This window comes from Biomphalaria glabrata, chromosome 9 (genome assembly GCF_947242115.1).
Source record: "Biomphalaria glabrata chromosome 9, xgBioGlab47.1, whole genome shotgun sequence".
Lineage (NCBI taxonomy): Eukaryota > Metazoa > Mollusca > Gastropoda > Planorbidae > Biomphalaria > Biomphalaria glabrata.
In genome coordinates this window covers 37160627-37184511 of record NC_074719.1, presented here as the reverse complement: position 1 = coordinate 37184511, position 23885 = coordinate 37160627, and the positions used below count along the sequence as shown (strand labels likewise).

General features: G+C 37.0%; 1 protein-coding gene across 3 annotated transcripts in view; it reads right to left on the bottom strand.

The window, feature by feature from the left end:
• Positions 1 to 23885, bottom strand: part of LOC106056355 (uncharacterized) — a 167840-nt gene that overhangs the window by 84667 nt on the left and 59288 nt on the right. For all 3 annotated transcript variants that reach the window (XM_056042494.1, XM_056042493.1, XM_056042495.1), the window contains one exon: positions 12962 to 13228. In XM_056042494.1, the coding sequence (XP_055898469.1) occupies positions 12962 to 13228 (267 nt within the window). The remainder of the gene's footprint in view (positions 1 to 12961; positions 13229 to 23885) is intronic.

The window sequence follows — 23885 nt, the reverse complement described above, 5'->3', positions numbered from 1 at the left end:
AAATATCTTGTTAAAAAATAACCCTTCTTAAACATCCCTTAGTAGTGCCATTAGAATTTCTTTTGTATTTAGACCGCGTGTAAAACGAAGCGAAAATAAGTAGATGGTTGGGGGGGGGAATTGTTTAAAAATACGATATCGTGATATTTTTTAAATGCTTTCTGATTAGACTGTGATCTTTTTTGGGGAAATACCGAAAATAAAATACAAAGGTTTGATAGAGTTTGCGGTTTTTCTCGAATAGCGGCGGTCAGGATGCGTATCTGTCAAAAAGCGTTCTTAGTGAGCACCTAGGAGGTAAAACGAACCTGTGTACTAGATTTAATGCGGATACGTAAGATAGTTTTACAGACCTCGTGAGAGATCTGCGGTATTTTCGATGGTCTATAATAGATTACAGGAAGTCTGTTCAGTGAGAAATTATAGATTAGCGACAGCTTTATAAGGAAAGAATTGAATTAAGAAAAACTTCTTCAATATTCCTCGAGATAAAAACTAATTTTAAATTAATTTTAGAAATGTGTTAAGTAACATCAAATAAGTTTCTACTAAGTACACTTGGTATTGCAATGTCTCGGGAGAAAAAAAAATCTTTTTAAATGATTGCAAAAAGAAATTCCTGTCTAAATGTTTGGTATCTAAAAATGGACATCCAAATGTAGACATCTAAATATGGACGTTTTCTGAGTTTCAAAACACCCAAAAATCTTCCCACGCTTGTTAAAATAGTCATTTTTAGAGAAATACGCCCACAAGCAAATCGTGGCTCAAGCAAATGGGGTGGTGGGGTGGGGGAACTAGCTTTAAAAAAACAACAACAACAACAATATTTAAATAAAGTATTAGTGATATTTGAACTGTACTTGCTGGGATTTTTTTACCATCCTTTCTTAAGAAAGAAATTCGTGAATTTTTTTTCTTAAATTTTTAAATTTAGTTCAAATGTGTCTTATAGACGTTTGTCTTTCAAATAATTAGATTAAGCAAACCATTTTAATTACATACATTTTTTCAGTTTTCCTTTTTGTCATATAATTTGTATGAATGCACAACATATAGCAATATACACAATAAGTTAAAAGTTTATCATTTCTAAATAAGATAAGCTAAGATGTGATAATTTTTATTGGTCCGATGAAGATGGAAATTCATTTTGAGTACAATTGAGCACCTCAGCGTAACTACTGTAACAATAATCTTGTGTAGCATTTCAATATTATAAATTAATGTTTTAAATTACAATGGAACCAATGGCTGATGTGTGTCGGGTTCTAACTTCAACTTTTAAGAACTTGACAGAAGAGCTCTTGTATTTAGTAGTATTTTGTTGTTTTTTCAATTCCTCTTTTTAGCTTGCAAACACTTCTTGGGTTAAAAGTGGTTGAGCGGACACGGATCTCGCAAACGGTTCTAACGATATATCTATAAATACGACAGTTTATGTATATCTTTGTTCCATTTGTTCATAAAAATCTATCATTCGTTAGTTACCAAGAGTAACCGTTCTTAATAAAAGTCATCGTTACGTTTTAAGTAAATTTGGACTTCAAAAGAAAGTTTTACTGATGTAGTGTAGACTGTTTCATTATGTACATTTAATTGTATATTCAGCTTTCAACTTAATAAAAATAGAGAGAGAATTACAACTAGAAAGGGGACATGGGAGTGTACATAAAATGAAATCCTTACAGAATATATATTGCACCGTTTAAGAAAACCATATAAGGCTTATTGAGGTTTTCAGGATAGCAAATCAATGGAAAAGACGCTAAATTCAATTTATAGTTTGCAAAATAAAAAAAGAATTAGCTTCAAGTGGAAGTGATTAGAAAGTGTTATTCTAGGAGTGACAAAAAGTGCTATAAAATGATCACGTACTTTTTACCAGCGCCCCCCCCCTCCCTATAGTATTATCAACTCTTCTAAACCCTTCTATACACCGCCGGACAGACCAAAAAGTTATTCATAGATTTTTCGCCTTAAATGAACATCTGTAATCGATCAATCAATAGAATCTGATTGAATGATTTTCACGTTTTCATTTTGTGTCACAAGGCCACGCCTCTGGACAAGTCTATCGGTCTCTCTCGTACAAAGCTTTGTATCCGGAGAGTCATCTCTCCAGTGCGAAACTTTTTTATCTGGAGAGTCACCTCTCTCGTCTTCTGTCGGCTTCTTGGATCGCACCAAGAAGTAATCCGACCAATCAGCTTTAGCCATCATCACGTGATATTCTAAACCGTAACCCTTGACCTTCCGTCGGAAGTTATGACAACGTCTCGAAAATTCTTAGTAGCTTTTCCCGTCAGCGTTTTTTTTTTTTTATATATATCTACCGCCAAGTGGAGCGACCCTCCGAGTGACATCTGAATCATGTCGTGTCATAGGAACATGACATTTGACCATTACTGCTTTGCTCTGGATTGACTTTGAGAAGGGCTCTTATTTCGTGTCATCAGTCAAGCCAATGGATTGATTTGGCAGACTGGAGAGACCTAGGAGACTAGAGTAAAAGTCAATCTGTGAGAGCCGAAACGAAGTTAAGTACCAGGCACTTCGTATACGTAGAATAGAACACACCTAAGTGGTGACGGTGGTGCTGCAGTCCTGTGTGTGGGGCTGCAGTCCTCAGATAGATAGATAGATAGATAGATAGATAGATAGATAGATAGATAGATAGATAGATAGACAGGCGACAGATAGATAGATAGATAGATAGATAGATAGATAGATAGATAGATAGATAGAACACACCTAAGTGGTGCCGGTGGTGCTTGAGAGCAGTTTGTGGTGCTGCAGTCCTGGGTGTGATTGCTGTCATTCATAGACTTAAGCTCACGTTGTGGTGCTGAGGTTCATGTTGCATAGATAGATAGATAGATAGATAGATAGATAGATAGATAGATAGATAGGCAGAAAGACAGTTCTCAGATAGATAGATAGATAGATAGATAGATAGATAGATAGATAGATAGTTGTCTTAAATACTATTATTATCATACTTAAATTCTAGTAGTAATTATGTTTTTAAGTCAATCAAAGACAAAAAATACTAACATCCTAAACTCATCAATTATTTAAAGTCATCCTCGAGAATTGTTGCCTTAATAGATAAAGCTTTTTTTAAAAAAAAAATACAGTACTTCTGACTTCCTGCTAGCCTGGTAAATGTATCGATATATTACCATGTAAAAGTAACATAAAAAGTAATTTAAAAAAAAAAAAAAAAAAAAAAAAAAAAGAAACAATTGAATTCTAAAAGTTAAATTCTTGACGGCTAATGAAAATCGGTTTTATACTTATTTATAAATTAGTTTCATAGTTTTTGCGACGACTACACAAGGCTTATCTCTTCTTAGCTAGTACTGTTTCAATATCAACAAAATTAATTAATGACGACTAATTGATACAATATTTGGTCAATTATTTTTTAATTCCTAATATGTTGCTAGGGACAACGAATAGTGCAAATCTTCAACTTGATCCGAGAATGGGAAGGGGGAGAAAAAAAGTGTTCCAAAATTTGTACCAGACAGAGGGAGTTTGTAACGAAATAATTCCCCCCCCCCCCCCCCAAATGGACTTATGGAAACGAACTCGAGTTTAACAAATTAGTATTATCTTCCCCTTTATGTTTTGAGTGGGAACACAACGAAGCTCTCCCAGGTGACAGGAATGACAATTCCATGTTTTTAAGTTTCCCTATCGTCCCTTATATCCTTCAGTGAAGTCCAGTTGGGCGTCGGTGCCATGATCCCGTTGATGGTTAGAAAGGCCTTTATCTAACTACCAGGCCTGGACATGGGGCTCTTCACCCCTGTCCTGTCTGAGGGCTCCCAATGGTAGACGGCCATATCGGTTGACTGGGCCAGACCGGGCCGTGCCGTGTACACAGTGCTCCGTCCCCGTTCCTGAGCCCCACTCGCTACAAGTGGCCGAGAACAGAGCTGACTGAGGGGAGCCTGTCTCATATTCCTATACTGTAACTGCCACTGTTCTGTGCAAGGACCGCCACTCCAGCTACGGGTCACTGATGACGGCCCCCTTGTGGAGCGGCGTGGAGGACCTTCTGGACTGGTGTGCCGGCTACTTGTTCCATTCCTACCCCGAATGAGATAAAAAAAAAAAAAAAAAAGCTCACCCAGGGGGTCCCGCAGGGCATAAGACATAAGGAGTTAATTTTTTTGCTTAAACTAATCAAATGCATTGGCGCAATCTCTAACGCCCCAACTGAATTAAATACTCAAATCTAATTGGCATAAACATTTGTTGCTTAATATGTTGTGATTGTAAACATCAGAACTTAAGACTTTAAAAACAAGTGAACTTATAGAATTAATTTCTTGAACAGAAGTTTAGAATTATAAATTGTATTGCTATGTATTTATGATCTTTAGCGATGTAGGTAATGAATGTCATAAAAAAAAATATGGGAAAAAAAAACGCTTTTGCAAAAATCTATATTCTGTCTTTTTACGAGGAATAGGAAAAATGCTTCAAATCGAATAATTTGTTTTTCCCACTTGAAGTCGCTGGAGTTTGAATGTGTTATTACAAACTGCGGTGGGTTCAGCGCGGGGATCGAAAAGATACACTCCACAGGGGGGTGCCCGGGGATGAATCGACTACCATGTACTCGCTCTGTAAAGACATGATGGATCGAGGAATCGATACTTCTTTTGATTCGTAATTGAATGAAGAGCTGCAAGAGAAAGTGGAGAATGTTTTGCGAGGAATGAAAGAGAATGTGGGTGTCTGTCTGTCTGTCTGTCTGTGTGTGTGTGTGCGAGAGAGAGATGGGGAGAGAGAGAGATAGAAAGAGAAAAATAAAGAGAGAGAGAGAGAGATGGGGGGGGGGAATAAAATTCTGCAACTGAGAAATTTCCACATCATTAACGAATTCACGCGGTAGACGGTAAATTAGTTTCAAATCAGTTGAAAGACGCTCCTGTCATAATAATAATAAAAAAAATAAACGTAATGTTTGTGAACCTGATTACATCAAATACATCCGCCCCTGACACGTGGCAGTGCTTCCCTTAATTGATCAGTAAATAGAATCAAAAATTTGTCAATAATAATTTAACGTTGGTCGACCTGCGTCAACCGCACTCTTTGAAAACTTAATAATAATTCGAAATTTCTCGATCTGTGTCACCTGTACTGTTCGGGACAATGGCGGATTTGTTCAAAATAATTAGTAAAAAAAAATGTTAGAAGGGTTAGAAGGGATGGAGGGGACGAGTTAATGATTGTTTTGTTTAATTAGAAGAGCTGCTTACAAAGTGTGAACACCATAAGAGACACATCAGCCATGAGAAGTAGAGAAGTAAAAAAGTCACTCTTATTATCTATCTACTCCCCCCCCCCTTTTTCCAGATCCCCAGTCTATGAAATGATTACACTGAAACAAGAAGTTATTTCAATAGAACTCCATGACGTGTAATATGTGTGTACTTTTTGACTCAAGGTCATGACATATCTAGTCCGCTTACGTTGACAGTTTACACCCTTTTCATTACCATGGGGAAAAATCGTATAAAAACTCATTATAAATTTTAAAAAAATTGGCTGGGGAATTAGGTTATGGACATATTTTTAAAAGTATTCTTTTTTGTTAAAACAAATGTTATATTTTTTTTTCAATAAAATGTAAGATTTTCTATTAAACAAACAAAAACCGTGTCAGTCCTATTATACATAGCTAGCATGTTGTGAACCTATTCTCATGGTAGAGTTATAAGCACATAGAGACACAAAGAGCAATAACTGGTGTTTGTAATCACAATCATCACACTAACCATAGTAAATACTTTTATAACTGTTTACCTCCTTTTGTATCATAGTCACATTGTAGACAACTATAGAAATATACAAACCTATTTAGTCATGTGAGCTCGTCCAAGGTGTCTGACTATAACGGAACTCTTATACTTTTTACCATTGTTCAACATTGAAATGCACTCAGTATTTTAGCATTCTGTATTTCTTTAATCTACGGGTTTAGAATTAGCAATAGCGATGAAATTAATTATCCTTGTTGGGGATAGAAGAAAAAAAAAATCTCGCGGTTTTTATGGTTTCCAGAATGTAACAGAACAAGTTTGATAACGGTGGTCCTCTTCACAGGAGGACAAAACACTGCAAACAATTTTTTTTTTAAATTAAAAAACAAGTAGTTGTGATTAGATAGCTGTAAAAGACCTCGTGGTAGAGAAGATATCTGGGAAATACCTCATGGGAGGGCAGATAACTCTGAAAGACCTCATGGTAGGGCAGATAATTCTGAAAGACCTCATGGTAGGGCAGATAATTCTGAAAGACTTCATGGTAGGATAGATAACTGTGAAAGACCTCATGGAAGGGCATATAACTGTGAAAGACCTCATGGGAGGGCAGATAACTGTAAAAGACCTCATGGTAGGGCAGATAATTCTGAAAGACTTCATGGTAGGATAGATAACTGTGAAAGACCTCATGGTAGGACAAATAACTGTTAAAGACCTCATGGGAGGGCAGATAACTGTGAAAGACCTCATGGGAGGGCAGATAACGGTGAAATACCTCATGGTAGGGCAGATAACTGTAAAAGACCTCATGGTAGGGCATATGGCAGACAACTATCATTCACAAAAGACAGCAGCTAACTCTGAAAGACCTCAAATGGCAGACAACTTTGATACACACAAGAAATCAGTTAACTGTGAAAGACCTCATATGTCAGACAACTGTGATCCACACAAAAGAGCAGCTAACTGTGAAAGACCTTATATGGCAGACAACTGTGATCCACACAAAAGAGCAGCTAACTCTGAAAGACCTCATATGGCAGACAACTGTGATCCACACAAGAGAGCAACTAACTCTGAAAGACCTCAAATGGCAGACAACTGTGATCCACACAAGAGAGCAGCTAACTGTGAAAGACCTCATATGGCAGACAACTGTGGTCCACACAAGAGAGCAGCTAACTGTGAAAGACCTCATATGGCAGACAACTGTGATCCACACAAAAGAGCAGCTAACTGTGAAAGACCTTATATGGCAGACAACTGTGATCCACACAAAAGAGCAGCTAACTCTGAAAGACCTCATATGGCAGTCAACTGTGATCCACACAAGAGAGCAACTAACTCTGAAAGACCTCATATGGCAGACAACTGTGGTCCACACAAGAGAGCAGCTAACTGTGAAAGACCTCATATGGCAGACAACTGTGATCCACACAAAAGAGCAGCTAACTGTGAAAGACCTTATATGGCAGACAACTGTGATCCACACAAAAGAGCAGCTAACTCTGAAAGACCTCATATGGCAGTCAACTGTGATCCACACAAGAGAGCAACTAACTCTGAAAGACCTCATATGGCAGTCAACTGTGATCCACACAAGAGAGCAGCTAACTGTGAAAGACCTCATATGGCAGACAACTGTGGTCCACACAAGAGAGCAGCTAACTGTGAAAGACCTCATATGGCAGACAACTGTGATCCACACAAGAGAGCAACTAACTCTGAAAGACCTCATATGTCAGACAACTGTGATCCACACAAAAGAGCAGCTAACTGTGAAAGACCTTATATGGCAGACAACTGTGATCCACACAAAAGAGCAGCTAACTCTGAAAGACCTCATATGGCAGACAACTGTGATCCACACAAGAGAGCAGCTAACTCTGAAAGACCTCATATGGCAGACAACTGTGATCCACTTCACATGAAATAGCAGATACGTGTCAGAGACCTCATAAAATTGGGCATATGACTGTCATCTACTTCGCACTCAAGGGAAGATAACTATTCTCTAATTTAAGAAGCCTGATGTGAAACTAGAATAAATATAAATTAACGACCAAACCAATTAATGAGCACCGTAAGCTGGCCTAAAGTTTGCTGTCACGCTGTTTCCAGTGTGGCATGAACCGATGTGAAACAAACCCCCCCCCCCTGAACTCTTCTTGCGTGACGCCCTTGCTTATTGATTTCAAAAGCGCCGTTGCTACAAGCAGGGGAGTTAATTAGCGGAACTGGATGAGGTCAATAGATGTCTAAGATGATAAGAACATAAATCTTTTATTCAAGAAAAATTATTGAAAAAAAAAAATTATTGACACGCATTAAAAAGAATATTTAAAAAAATGGTGTTAAAAAGTATTAAAGAAGAATTTCAAAATGTTCAAACTAAATAATGACAAAAAAGAATCTGAGAGTTAAGTTAGACAAAATTAGAAGCTGTCACTATTGGTATTGTCATTAGTTGCCCACCACCGTGCTAATAGTAAAATGTATTCAAAAAGAACAAGCTATAGATGTACTTGTAAGTCTCATTCTGTGCTAAGAAAATAAGTCCTTTGTAAACCTCTTGCCTTCATCTATCTATCTATCTATCTATCTATCTATCTATCTATCTATCTATCTATCTATCTATCTATCTATCTATCTATCTATCTATCTATCTATCTATCTATCTATCTATCTATCTATCTATCTATCTATCTATCTATCTATCTATCTATCTATCTATCTATCTATCTATCTATCTATCTATCTAATCTACATATTTATTGTTTTCTTCATACTGTTAAACTTACAACAATTAATATTACAACTATACATACTGAGGCAACGAACAAACACTTAGTCTACAGCTACCTTATACCTACATTGTCATAGTTAAAATCTGAAGATATATCGGAGAAGTATATTTCTTGTATACAGGCAGGACCGGTCTTAGGCCACTGCACTTTCATAGACCCCGAGCTGATTCTATGTGTAAATAATGCAACTAAGCTATTATAACTTATTTTCCAGGATCTCCTCGAAATCTCCTAAAATTGCAAAATATACGAAAAGGTCCTGGAAATTTACTGAAATTATTAAAATCTCCTGAAAACTCATAAAACTCTCCAAAAAATTAAACAAAATTGTCATTTTGGCGTTTTTATTCATTATGGAAAACGTTAATCCTACGTGCGGTAAAAAAAAAAGAGGGAATTGTCAATTTTCATTGAATAAAAGTGTAATTACAGACAAATTTATTTATTGTCTAATACCAAATCTTAATTTTCACTTATATCCTTATCCCTATCCAGACTGGGCTCCACGTAATCCGTTTCGCATAAAGCCCCGAAATAGTTAGAACTGGCCCTTCATACAGGAAACTATATATATATATTCTGAGTTCTGAGCGTTCTTAAAGCATATACATTTTGAGAGACACTGCTCGAATAAAAGTTGACCTCGCGCTCGGTGAGCGAGAAATGTAGCTCTTTGTTCTAGAAGTAATTAAAGTGTCATTATTAGATCCCTCGAGAGTTGAATTTTAATCGTTTCGAATCGACTGTTGAACCACGCTAACACAATACAGTGAGCACTTTGTTTTCTCCTTGGGACTGGGAAGATGGAGCTGATTATTGTTCTAGGGAAATAAACCAAGACAAATAATGTGCGTGTACGTTTTTGTATCAGTGAGATATGCAAATCTTACGAAGTTAAATTGAGATGCTTTATGTGTTTATATAAAAAAGAGCGTTCAAAACATATTTGCAGCTGAACACTACAAAAGCTAATAAACACTATAACCATGCTGCTACTGTATACCAATGAGTTAAGCATCACATACATTGCATTCTCATGACGTGCGTTTTGTCCCTTGGTACAAAATATGGACAAATTACTTTTGACATGAAAATCCATTGTTATATTGTAAGAAGCAGACAGATCCTCATGTATATGATAAGAAAGATACGACCGGTCTTAAGTTGTATTAGAGCCTGGCACATGTTGTAATATTGTACACCCTGGGACATGTTGTAATGTTGTACAGCCTGGGACATGTTGTAATGTTGTACAGCCTGGGACATGTTGTAATGTTGTACAGCCTGGGACATGTTGTAATGTTGTACAGCCTGGGACATGTTGTAATGTTGTACACCCTGGGACATGTTGTAATGTTGTACAGCCTGGGACATGTTGTAATGTTGTACAGCCTGGGACATGTTGTAATGTTGTACAGCCTGGGACATGTTGTAATGTTGTACAGCCTGGGACATGTTGTAATATTGTACAGCCTGGGACATGTTGTAATGTTGTACAGCCTGGGACATGTTGTAATGTTGTACAGCCTGGGACATGTTGTAATGTTGTACAGCCTGGGACATGTTGTAATATTGTACAGCCTGGGACATGTTGTAATGTTGTACAGCCTGGGACATGTTGTAATGTTGTACAGCCTGGGACATGTTGTAATGTTGTACAGCCTGGGACATGTTGTAATGTTGTACAGCCTGGGACATGTTGTAATGTTGTACAGCCTGGGACATGTTGTAATGTTGTACAGCCTGGGACATGTTGTAATGTTGTACAGCCTGGGACATGTTGTAATGTTGTACAGCCTGGGACATGTTGTAATGTTGTACAGCCTGGGACATGTTGTAATGTTGTACAGCCTGGGACATGTTGTAATGTTGTACAGCCTGGGACATGTTGTAATGTTGTACAGACTGGGACATGTTGTAATGTTGTACAGCCTGGGACATGTTGTACAGCCTGGGACATTTTGTAATGTTGTACAGCCTGGGACATGTTGTAATGTTGTACAGCCTGGGACATGTTGTAATGTTGTACAGCCTGGCATATTTTGTAATAATGTTTAATTTTTATTGCATAGTCTCGAAATAATTAGCATTAGAGCTGAAAATGGTTAGTTGTAATTCCAAAATATGACAAAAATGACATGACAAAAATGAAATTAAAGAAAAGACAATGTCAAAAATTACAAGACAGATGTGACATGAGAAGAACGATATGAAATGACATGACAAATATGACATGATATAGAGAGAATGATATGAAATGACAAGATAAAATGACATGCAATAAAATGAATTGAAACGATATATAAAAATGACATAAAATGATTCACGGATATGACATGACGAAAATGTCACAGCAAAAATGACATGCTATAAAAAAAACTTTATAAAAACTATCTCAGTCTTTAACCTGTTGTAGTCGAAGCAGAAGTGTATGATATTTGTGAGACATACTTTCCATTCTACAGTCAACCCTTTCTAAAGGTCACTGCAATATTCACCACCTGGGACCTTGATTAACAAGACTTCTGATATAATAAAAAATTATTTCCTTTCAATAGAATTGTATATGAGGAGCCGAAGTTCTAGTACAGACATGCACTCTCACACAGACACACACACAACCTTACAAACACACAAACAGACATGTGAATACATCTACATCTTCTGATTGACCGAAACATTGAAAGCTCTTCTAAATTCTAATGAATATATTTTCTTTGTCCGACTTAAATGTCAAGGTCAGTCTGTCTTGTTTATGTTTGAAACATTGAGCACATTTTTTTTTCCTCATTTTTTTTTTTTTGCTAAAGTTTATAAGAAATATTTTTTTTTTTTATTTTTACTTTAAATTTTGTTCGAAATTTTGCAAAAAAATCTTTGGTTTATGGACAAATGTTTTGAGAATGACTGTACTTCAAATTCGATGTTTGCTTGGTAGAGATGTCATGAAGATGTCTATACTGCTGGGATAAGTATCTTGACCTACATATTGTCACGTGCTGAGGACATTTGCTTTTTTTTTTCTCATCTGTTTTTTGTTTATGTATGAGCTTGATGAGAGTTAAGTCAAGATTTATCCTACAAAATATTGAGAGAGAAAAAGAAAGAGATAGAAGGAGAGAGAGAGAGAGGGCGAAGTGTGTGGAGAGAAAGGGAACAAGAAGAAAAAGAGAAGAGAAAGAGAAAGAAAGAGAGAAAGTAGAGAGGAGAGAGAGAGAGAGGAGAGCAAGAGAGAGAAGGTAGAGAAAGAGAGATAGAAGAAAGAGAGATGTGAGACATTGAGAGAGAGAGAGAAGAAAGAGAGGAGAGAAAGGAGACAGAAAGAGAGACAAATAGAGAAGAAAACGTGAGAGATAGTGGAGAGAAAGAGAGAGAGAGAGAGAACGAGAGACAAAAAGAATAAAGACAGGAGGAAAAAATATTGAGAGATACTTAGTTTTTATCTTTAAAATTATCAGAGAGAGAGACAGAGAAAGAGAAAAAGAAAGAGAGGGGAGAGTTGAGAGAGAAGAAGACAAAAGAGAGAAATAAAATGCGAGAACAGAGAGAAGTGAAAGAGAGAGAAAAAAACAGAGAAACAGCAGTATGAAAAAGAAGAGAGAATGCAAACAGAAATAAGAGAGAAAACATCACAAGTGAAGACAAAAAACAGAAATTGAGAAAGAGAGAAGCAACAGAGAAGTTAGTGAGTCTGAATTGTGTTTCAAATAAAATGAAATCTACAAGTGGAGCCCAAGCAGATTGTCCTCAGTACTAAAATCCACAAACACTGATGCTATGAGCTGATACTAACGTAACTCATGCCATACACGTGCAGGGTGTGGTGGAGACAGTCCAAAGTAAGGAGACTTTAGGTGAAACAAAAAGTCTGCCATCGTTACAGACCACTACGTGTCTTAACTCATCAAAAGAGTACTTCCACTCCCCCACCCTGTTTTTTTTCTTTCACCTCGGGGGAGGGGGGGGGATAACACTTGAAACACTGGTAATTGAAAGATTGGGTATTCCACATAGGGTTAGATGAAAATTAATTCTTCTTTGTCAAGCACTTTACAATCTCAATCGCTATCCCTCTGGGTTTTTTGTCTGCTTCCTATTTAACTTGCTTCTCTAACATTTCAGCTTTGTACGTTTTTTTAAGCAGCCGCTGCCAATGGTTATTGGTGATAAATATAAGTATGTGAAATAAGATAAGAGAAGGAAAGAGCAAAAAGATATAGAGAGGTAAAGGATAATTGTAGATACAGGTTGACAAGGGAGAACTTGAGAGAGAAAGAGAGAGTGAGGTGAATACCAGAGAAAGAAACTCACCGATACCATAGACATACAGATTTACACAACTTGAAATGGGTGACATCGACTCACCTTTCTTCTCGTAGTGCATCACTCGGTAGGTCGGCATGTTATCCGTATCGATGCCGCCCACGTTGGAGGCGATGTATCGGCTCATCTGGCAGGAGCGATCTCCGAAGGAGTAGTCGAAGCTGGCGCAGTCGAAGGTGGTCTGGGTAAGGCACAGCTGGGCGCAGGCGCCAAGGTCAAGGCCGAACATGGACTTGCTGTACATGACGTGTTCCTCTACGTAAGGCAGGGATCCGGAACCAAAGCTGATGAAATTAGAGAGGGCGCCACCTAGGAACGAATAAAAAAAAGATTATGTAAGTTTATCAGGGAAATAGGACTTTTATGTTTTAGTTGTACTGGATGGAATCAGTGGCGTAGCATCCATGGCGGGAAGGGGTTCAATGAACTCGGGCCCAGGACCATTAGGGGCCTACTGCCTGTGGAGTAGCAACAATGGCGCAAAGGGATTCATTGCACTTGGGCCCATGACTCTTGCTTTGATGGGGCCCACGTGAGAACTTACGGATGACACTAACAGTCCTGCTGTTCACTTTTCGACACAGCTGCTAATTATTCAATTTTCTCAAATCTCAATTTGTTTCTTTTTTTTATGTATTTAAAATGTGAGGTCCAAGCTTCTGTAGTGTGGTATATCCATAGACAGAGTATCAAAACTGTCACAACAGTTGTGATTGTAAAACTTTTGTATCCGAGCCAATGAAGTAGATACTTTGAAAAAGTACGAAACACTCATTAAGGACGACAGCGTCTTCGGAAGTCTTCATCACATTGTTTTGTTGTCCCTTTATTGTGTAAACACAAATGTTAATGTCACCATTACAACAGAATAAAAAGAAGGCGATGAAATCTAAAAATATAACATGAAATATTTAGCAAGGAAACTAAACACCAGAGTAAGTGACATATGTACCTTTCAAATTGAAATGTTTCTTCTGTTACAAGGAATGGCGAAACCAAATTGGGGAGCAGGTCTATAACAAAGATGTAGAAGATCGAAAGATGACCAAATTAATCATGGAATATTGTTTTTCTCTGACCAATGCTAAGTATTTAGTTCATAGTTCTTAAATAAAATTAACACCATTATATTTTTACAAATACAAGATCACGGAATAGTGTCTTTCGGAGATGAATATGAATAATTGTGTATTAGGTGTGGTCGGAACGATGTCGCCCACACAGCAGTTCATCCCCCCCCCCCATCCACATAGCTGACCAATCCAAAGGTACATACATATATGTATATGGAAATTTGACCACTGCTTAGTATTTGGTTCATAGTTCCTAAAGAAAGCTATCATCATTATATTTATATAAAAATCTTTAACCAGGTTTTATTTGAAATTGTTATGAATATTGAAATTTGACACTAAAATAAATAAGAGTTACTCGACATTGACCTGCTTATTGTCGTGTACTAAATTGTAAGCGCAGTCAGCGTTGCGTTGAAAAGGTTGAAAATAATGAGGAGCAAGCTCAACACTCTACATAAAACAGAAAGTAATGGAATGTCTTTTGGTTAATGTACTCATGCATTCAGATTACTCGATTGTTCTGTCACACTATACATTCGTCTTACTTGGGGGAGGGGGCCTACCAAGATATTCTTGAACCCGAGCTCACGGATACCTTGCTACGCCACTGGATGGAATGATTCTCAAATAACCGACATTTCCAGAGTTCAATTTAGGTTAAAAATCTGAAACTTCAGAGTAGGACTTCTTCCACAGTGCTGCCACCAGCAGCTGTTTCCTACAGATCACCCAGGTCTCAGAGCCATACATAAGGGATGTGAGAAGCACTGCCTTATGAACAATGGATGGTTGCCTGGTCGCGCGGTTTGCGCGTTGGACTGTCGTTTGGATTTATCGATGGTCCCGGGTTCAAACCCTGCCCGCTCACATTCCCCGTCATCCTGCAGGAGGTTTGGTCTAGGAAGTAGTCAACTCTGAAGGTACATCCGAAACATGTCAAACATTTTACAAACATTTTACAATGATTTTAGTCGGTAAGCTATAAAAAAATAAAGTTTCCCTTTCAGACCTTGCGATCTATGGGGCAGATGATGTTAAGGTTATCTGGTTCTATGGCCAACTGTTAACGGACAACGATCAACCGCCTTTACTTTCCCCAAATAAAGTCAGGTACCCATTAGAGTTGGATGGACTCTGGGGCGTCATTAAAATCATGAAATCCCTAATCCCAGTCCACCGAGATTCCAACCCAGGTCCCCAGGTTCGGAAGCCGAGCTCTTAATCACTCAGCCACCACACCGCCGGTAAGCCATACTTTCATTTCAAGGCGACAAAAAGCGCAGTTGTTCTTAAACAGAAGGCTGTCTATTACTACAGAAGCTTACCATTGGACAGATGCGCTGGGCCGGACACATATACCGTACAAAGAGATGACCGCTTGCTAAAGACGATCATTTTTTTTTTGCGAGCTTCAAGGAGGACGGCTTCAAGAAGTGCTATAAAGATCAAATCAGGCGTTCACTGGTGTAGAGGAAAACACCCTTGAAAGAGGTAGCCAAAGAACTCACCGGAAATTCTCGGGATTCACATTGAAGGCCCCAAAACGAGAGTCCTTCTCGAAGAAATGGCAGACGTCGAAAACAAAATTTAAATAGACCTCCGGTGGACTACGACTTTGTCTGCAATAGATGTGGCAAAATATGCAGGTCGCAACTGGATTGACGTGGTTATGTGTAACAATACACTCATTTTTCGAATCTTAAACAATGCGTTAGTATAATTAATAACCGCTGGACACTAACCAAAAAAACAACATTCATGACACAAAGTAGTAAAAAACAACAATAACAACTAACTATGAACATTAGTGGCGAATTTATCGTCATAAGCAATTTAACAACAATACATTTTGTGAAACCTAGATCAAATGTTACTCCCGAAATGCTGAACTCTTAACTCAGGTGGTAAAGTGTTCGCACCGAGAGACACGAGTTCATGTCCCGATGAAGACTTTATTTTGAAACTCCAAGTCCACCCTATTATAATGGGCCCTTTACAATATATGGGGACAGTAAAAACGCTTGGTTGTGCAAGACACATGATATCCTCCTCTCTTTAACGTAATCCTGTTTCTAACTCCTTAAAAATTAAAATGAATTAGATTCTGGTACTTCAAGAGGTGATAAAATCTACATAAAGATAACCTTTTTACACATATGAATAAGCAAAAAAATACGTTAAAAAATACAAAGCTTACGTAAGGGAAAGAACGTCACATTTACTGCAAGATTAATCTTCCTATTTCTATATCAAACAATATTAATTCATATTTTGTAAGGGACAATAAATAATTTGTACCTGACAGACAGACAGACGAACAAATTGATATAAGCTTTGTAAAAATCCAAACTATGTAGTTCAGTGTCCACCTTAAAGTTTTCTTACCCAAATTCGAAGGCGTGGTCCAGACTAGATAGTCTATTCACAACGCACTCACGCAAACACTAACGGTGGTGGACGTCGTATCCCAGCGATTAAAGGTCAATTGTCGAGATCAAAGCCAAGGCGCCGCGATAGACAGAGAAGGGGGGGGGTGTAAATGGGGAGTGGCTGGGTGAACAACACCCCATTATTTTCATCTCAAGTCTCAACACATTCTGAGAATGTAGATTTTAGAATCACCCAAACGATAACCAGGGGACCATTAATGGAACTTAAATGGGACGGTCATTTTACTGCTGGTAATGGCGGAAAGTCGGAGAGCGGAAGTACTAAAACTGAAAGTAGCTTGGAGATTTGAACTGTAATGACGGTAAATCTTTGCTTTAGCGTGATCTATTTCCCGACCTGTGAATGGGTTTGTCTAAGCTCCAGTTAATTCCAACCCAGTCATAAACAATAGCGCAAGCAATGGTTACTCTATTTCTAAACAATTCGGCCCGGTATAGAAATTATTTCCTGTCTTGCGAATCGGCCTTATGTAACAAACAAATAGCACGGCCGACTAAAGGACCTGCTATCGCAATAGTAACACGTATATATATACGCAGACCAAGTTGTGAACAGCAAATTTAATAACATTTGGTCCAGACATAATGATCTTTTCACAGTTTAGTGTTCTTCGTTGAGATAGAGAGAGGGAGAAAGAGAGAGAAAGATAGAGAGAGAGGAGTGGGAGGAAGATCAATTATGTTAGTAAAATTAATTTTAATCTAAATCAAAGAGATTTTGGGATGGTACATTTTCAAAAAAAAATGCCAGAACAATATATTGTTGAACTCGGGGAGTGATGGACTAGCGGTAAAACACTTCACTACCGAATCGAAGGATTCCGGGTTCGAACTCGGTGAAGACTGGGATTTTGAATTTCAGGACTTTAATGACGCCCTGAGTCCACCCAACTCTAATGGATGCCTGACATAAGTTGGGGAAATAGAAGCGGTTGGTCTTTGTGCTGGTTAATCGTCGGCCATAGAAACAGAACAGATGACCTTTACATCGTCAGACCCTACACATTGCAAGGGATACTTCACTACTACTTATTACATTACTTTAAAAAACATGTTGGCCCTCAACACGATTAATGTTTTTAAACTTTTGTTTAGTTTTTTTTTGGTTAATTTTATAAATATATCTTTTCTCGATTCCAATTTTTAACACCCTGACTGTTGAATGTGACCCCTTCCAGTCAATTACAACGGAGTTACAACGTAGAAAAATATTTGTGAAGCCCTACTCCAACTACGCCGCTGCTATTGTTAAACCTGATCCACTCACACAAACATACATAAGCACACTGTACGTGGCCAGTCACAGGTCTCACCAAGAAGTCTTTGACTTTTTCCATCACATCCCAGTTGTCTCCAGAGGCGTATCCCAAGGGGAGGAAACTCCAAATTTCACCGCAGCAGACGTGTGAGTGTGTCTCTCCATCGGTGTCACGTTTATTAAGTGTGTGTGTGTGTGTTTGGTTGAGGACCAAAAGAAAGAGGAGAGAGGGAGAGGCCGAGGAGTAAGGGAGGGTGAGGTGGACGAATCCAGGGAGCGCTATAAAACACCTCCTTCTTTAATGAACGCTCACATCAAGTGAGTGTTTGGGATTGAGGTGAGCAGACAGGACGGAGCAGGGGCTAACGGAGTAAAATTTTGTGACAAATCGAAATATTTACTATTTAGGAGAATGCTTCATATCTGTAGATCTAATTCTTTTCTCTATTACCGAAAAAAAAATTTTTTTCGAAGCTCTCCTGTGTGTGAAAAATATGAATTTCTGTCATCTTTCTGTTATCTGTGAGTAATACAATAAATATAACCCATTGATTGACGATCTGTTTGTAGAAAACAAAAAAAATGAGTTAGAGAGAGAGAGACAGAGAGAGAGAGAGAGCGAGAAAGAGAAAGTGTATTAAATAGTGAGACAGAGAGACACGAAATAGAGAGAGAGAGAGAGAGTTAAAGGTTCGTAGATAGAGATAAACACACACAGTGAAAGAGAGAGAGAGAGAAGGAGAGAGAGAAAGAGAGGGAGAGAGAGAGAGCGAGATACACACATACAGTGAGGGAGAAAGAGATTCATAGAGATACACACACACAGTGAGGGAGAAAGAGAGAGAGAGATAGAGAGAGATAGAGAAGGAAAGAGATTGGAACAAAGGTAGAGAAACAAGGCACAAGAACACGAGAACTATTTATTTCAGATAATTCCTATTTGGTCTCTTAATTAATCAGTCGTTTCTATTCTGCCAGGAATTTATTTATTTTAAAACCTTGTTTTACAATTCTGAGCAATCGAATACTTATATCAGTGGCGTAGCAATGTTCCCGTGGGCCCCGGTTCAAGAATATCTTGGTGTGCCCCCCTTCCCCTAAGACATTCCAATGCAAGTAGCGTAGCTTTTTTTTAAATCAGTAAATATGGCATTACGTTTGAATCAGTTTGGACTCAGACAAGTATTAGTGTCTTAAAAGTCAATGTTTGTTCAATGTCTTAGGAGAATTAAACGACTTTAAGATGTTTCAAATAAAGAAAGAAATGTTTTATGAGTTCTTAATTTACATTCCTAAAACTTCTAGGTGATAACTTTTAAATATTAATACAAACTATATTCTAATTCTACTTCTATTATATATTTAATTACATCGAACATTTCTCTGGCCTTTTATGTAGTTAAGTCAGTAACCACTAACCAGTACATCTATTTCTAGGCTTTAAGGTTGCTTCTCGCTCAATGGAAAAATACATCACAAATATTGTGTTACATATCGCTATTCTGAACAGATTGATACAGACAAAGCGAGATAAAAGATGCATGCAGTGACAATGTCTGAAAAACATGATGATAAAAATGAAGTTGTCTAAAATAAAAAAAAAAATAAAAAACAGCCAAATCTCATGTATCTGTTTACGATAAAAAAAAAAAATAAACAGCCAAAGCTCGTACACAGACTATATAGGTCTTTATGAAACATTGAATCCGTGAACAGTATTCTGAGTCAGTATCATCTGGGTCAAGTGTGACTAGAAGAATGGTGGCATCATACAACTCTTTTGTCTTTGCACTTGAAATGAAACTGGGCATTAACGCATGATGACATTTTATTTATGCCCATGAAATCTGTCAAGTAATTGTGAAACGATGACAATGGTAGTTCGGTAAAATACGTTTTGAGTTTGAAAGTTGAATTTGAAGGTCTTCTCTTAAATGTTGAATTTGAATTATTTCTTCACAGTGATTAGTGGTAGGCTCATCAAATTCCCTGATAACTTTCAGCAATGATACAGTGCAACAATTGTACCAAGCCGCATTTCTATCCCTCTTAGAGTCAGTTCTCCAATGATTTACTTCAATCTAGATCTTGTTCAGATGACTTTTTGCTTTATGTAGGTCACAACTTAGATCGTGCTTACAATCTGGTACTCAACAATAAGCAGAATTATATTATTATTATATTTCTAATTTGCCTCTAAGTACTTTAGCTTCCAGCCCTTTTTTTTTATTCCTTAAAGGAACACAAAGTAATTTGTGTTAAAAACATTAGGACATCAAACTACCTGATTCTCATTGTTTTTAGAGAGAATCATTCCTTGATGACCAACTTGTGGGCAACTTTTGTTGAGTGTCCTCGAAATGACGCTCTCCCTATTGGATTCAAAATGCATCCATCTTGGGAAGGTGTGAGCAAAAACACATACTAAGTCCTAGAAATCTGCAACGTCTTTCATAGAGCAGGCGTAATTATTTAAGACCAAGTTTAAGTTGTGGTTAGCACAGTGAACATAATGCGCAAGCGGCTTCTTTTTATGAAGCGATTCCCAAAGGCCATTATACTATCCACTCATATTGAAAGCACCATCCTAGCTTTAGCCTTGCAGTTTATTTAAGGATAATTTATTCATTATTTGGAGCAATTGTGTAGCCATTTCTTCACAACTATGAAAACCTAGAAATGACTTTGTCATTGCTATTTTCTTGGGTATTCCTACGTCGAAGATTACAAAAATTATGTTAATTTTTAGAGGTTTTTGTTTAAATATAATGGTGTTGACTTTCTTTAACAGCTATAAACCAAATAAATACTAAGCATTGGTCAGTGTAATGATATTATTCAATAATTAATTTAGACATCTCTCTATCTTCTAAATATTTGTTATAAACTTGCTCGCCAATTCTGTTTCTCTCTTCATTGTAATAACACACGCACGATTGTTACGTAACATACTTTGATGTTTCTTTTACTTGCTTAATATTTAATGTTATATTTTGTTTGTTTAGATTTTTTTTCTTTTTTTTTTAAATTCTGTTGTTAACATTTTTTTTAACCCAATACAACCAAACATTATGATAATGACGACTTCTATTTTATAATATCTTCTTTGTTAGATCGGAAACGAAAGTTTTTAAATCACATTTGATTTTTTTAAAATAGTAATGAAAATATTATTTCATAGCAAAGTCATAATACATAACTATTGAAACCATCAGAGACAGAAAAATGATACAAAGATTAACATATCAACAACTAAAGGATAACCAACCAAAATTAAAAGCAAATACATTTGATTTTTTTTTTTTTTTTTTTTTTTTTTTTAGGAAACCTCAGAATTTGCGCTATTCAGTTTTAGCTTTATCATCATAGGAATCCTTGGGCTTTATGCCTCTTTTCTTTGCCTCTTTTTTGGGCTTTATATGCCTCTTTTATGGGCCATCTTGCCTCTTTTGTGGGCTTTTTTTTTTTTTTTTTTTTTTTTTTTAAATATGTTTTTATTTGTAAGTTACCACAATTCACAAGTATTAAATCATAAACAATTGAAAAGTGATTAACATAAAAATATAATAACAGTAATAGAAATATTATTTAATATCAAAGACATACTACCTAACCAATGAACCCCCTAAAGACAGAAAAATGATACAAGTATACTCTACTCCAGAACAATCAACACAATATCAGATATCCCTGACCCCCAACACCCTATTTCTGAAAAACTACATGAGCATTGTACAGGTATATGAAAATCAAACTAGATAATTCTCTACCCTAAAGTCCATTATTTTCCTAAACGTTAATTCCAAGTGATTAGGATGAAACACCTTATTATTATGTAGACATTTGAGCCAGGTAGCCCAAACAAGATTCCTGTATTCGGAAACAATAATCAAGTTAAAGTTATGTATCATTTTATTTTTTAGTTTTGGCAGCTTGTTTAAAATAATAGACAAGTTAACATTTACATAATTGCCACAGTTTGCTTCCAATAGGTCCATTACAGTACTTCTAACTTTAAAATACAAAAAATAAAAGAAACAAATTAAGGTTTGAAAAAATTGAATAATTAGCAGATGAAATATTAATTTTTGACCAACAGGGCTATCCCTATAGCAACACCTCTTTCCTTATTTTTCTATAAAACACATTACTATTTTTTAAACAAAACTCCCCCCCCCCTTCCCTAATTAATACTAATACTATCAATGGTTTATGAACATACAGGGAAAAAAAAGTAGGGTACGAACTGGCAACAACTGTCCTTTCAATCGCACAAATAGGGTTCGCCATCATTACTATAAACCTGATGAAAAGCAGTTCCTTACATTATAAAGCAATCCAAGCCGCTGGTGCATGCCATACACTCTAGCTTAAATCACGGGTTAATGTTTTAAAACTAATATAAAGTTGTAGATATTTTGAGGGAACTTTTCATATTCTATACTATAATAGTGTTAACAAAAGGGCTTTTTTTTTCTATAGTGTCATCCATATGTTCTAGCAAGGTCAAGAGTCATGGGTCCAAGTGCGATAAACCCCTTTGCTACGCCATAGGCTGTGGGCCGCTAATGGTCGTGGGCCCGGGTTCATTGAAACCCTTTGCGCCTTGGATGCTACGCCACTGACTTATATGACATAATAAATTAACTACCTTCAAAGTGAACAAATAACATTTAAAATATCCTTTAGTGGTGGTCAGTGTGTGAGTGTGACGTAGGATTTATTTTATTTACAAACAAGTTGTACTTTTTTTCTCCATTACCCCCCCCCCCCTTTTTTTTAACCCGACTTTATAAACCAATATTAATTTAATATATTATTATTATTATTATATATTATTATTATTGTTATTATTAAGAAGAAGAAGAAGTGTGTGAACGACATTTGCTCGCTATTTCTTGACCATCCTATTGCCTCTGATTTGTCTGATGTTTGCCAAATATTTGAAATACATTTCTCCACCGCGCTCTGAGCAAACACTTTGTGTTCTTTCATGTTTGCTTTCTTCTAGGTTTTATTTCCGTTTTTCTATATTTTCCCATCGCATTTCTTTTTTATTTCTATTTCTATTTTGAACGAAAATATGTTTTCTTATCAACAAGAACCTGAACTTTTGAGAAACCCAGGGGAGAGAACTAACGAGACTAGACTGCTGGTGTCGTCATATCAAGTGACAAACATCCGGGCGATGTCCAAAAATAGATCTAGATCCAGTGTAAAGAAAACGTTATCTCACAAAGAGGCTGACATTGAACTAATGGAAGTAAGAAGTAGTCGAGGCACAAGATAGTCTTATAAATGTCTTAGAAGTGTGAAGCTTGAAACGATTTCATGTCGTATTATAAAATGTAATATCTAGATGTCATTGTCAGCATTGTGTATGAATAGTGACACCAACGGTTCGAAAAATTAGGCACAGGAAAGATTCAGATGGAGAGCAAACATAAAGGAAGGGTCCTGGATAGAAGATGGCGTACACACCAGAAGAAGAAAGAAGGGTGTACGTACAACAGCCTCTGGTCATTATGTCCAACCTGTGACTGCAGTTGTGTATCAAGGGTTGACCTCTTCAGTTACACGACAAGTTGCAAATGGAGAACATTCTCTACTGAGACACAAAATGCCACAGCAGCAGCAGCATCCAGGTCGAGACTTTTATAAGAAAAAGCTCAGCAAACACTAAGAGTGCAAGAAATCCAAAGACGCAAATAAAGCTGGACTTGGCTTAAAATGCGAAGAGCAGCAGAAAATATTGCAAAACCAAGCTCTAAGTTGAAACACACAAGGGAAAGAGAAAGTCTGGGAGACCAAAGAAATATGTAGGAAAATGATTCAGAAGGAAAGTACAAAGTGAGAGAAAGCTCTCAGAACAAAGTATTATTGCGGCCCTATGCTCTAATGGACGTTAAATGGATGAAGTCAGTCAAGAGTGTACAAATTAGAAGCAGGTCAAAGGTATTGATGTTGTGAATTTCGTTTGAAAACATTTTTTAGAAAGTCTAACAGCTTATTGCAATGTATATCCAGCAACTTCACAAAGTAAAATGAGTCAAAGTAGAGAGTTTTCAGACACATCCTGGACTATACGTCAAGTTCCATATAGATGTTAAATGCAGAGCTTGGTCTTAGTCTTTTCTGCCTTCTGTCGCAATTACACCCCAAAAACCAAATCAGTTTAGAAA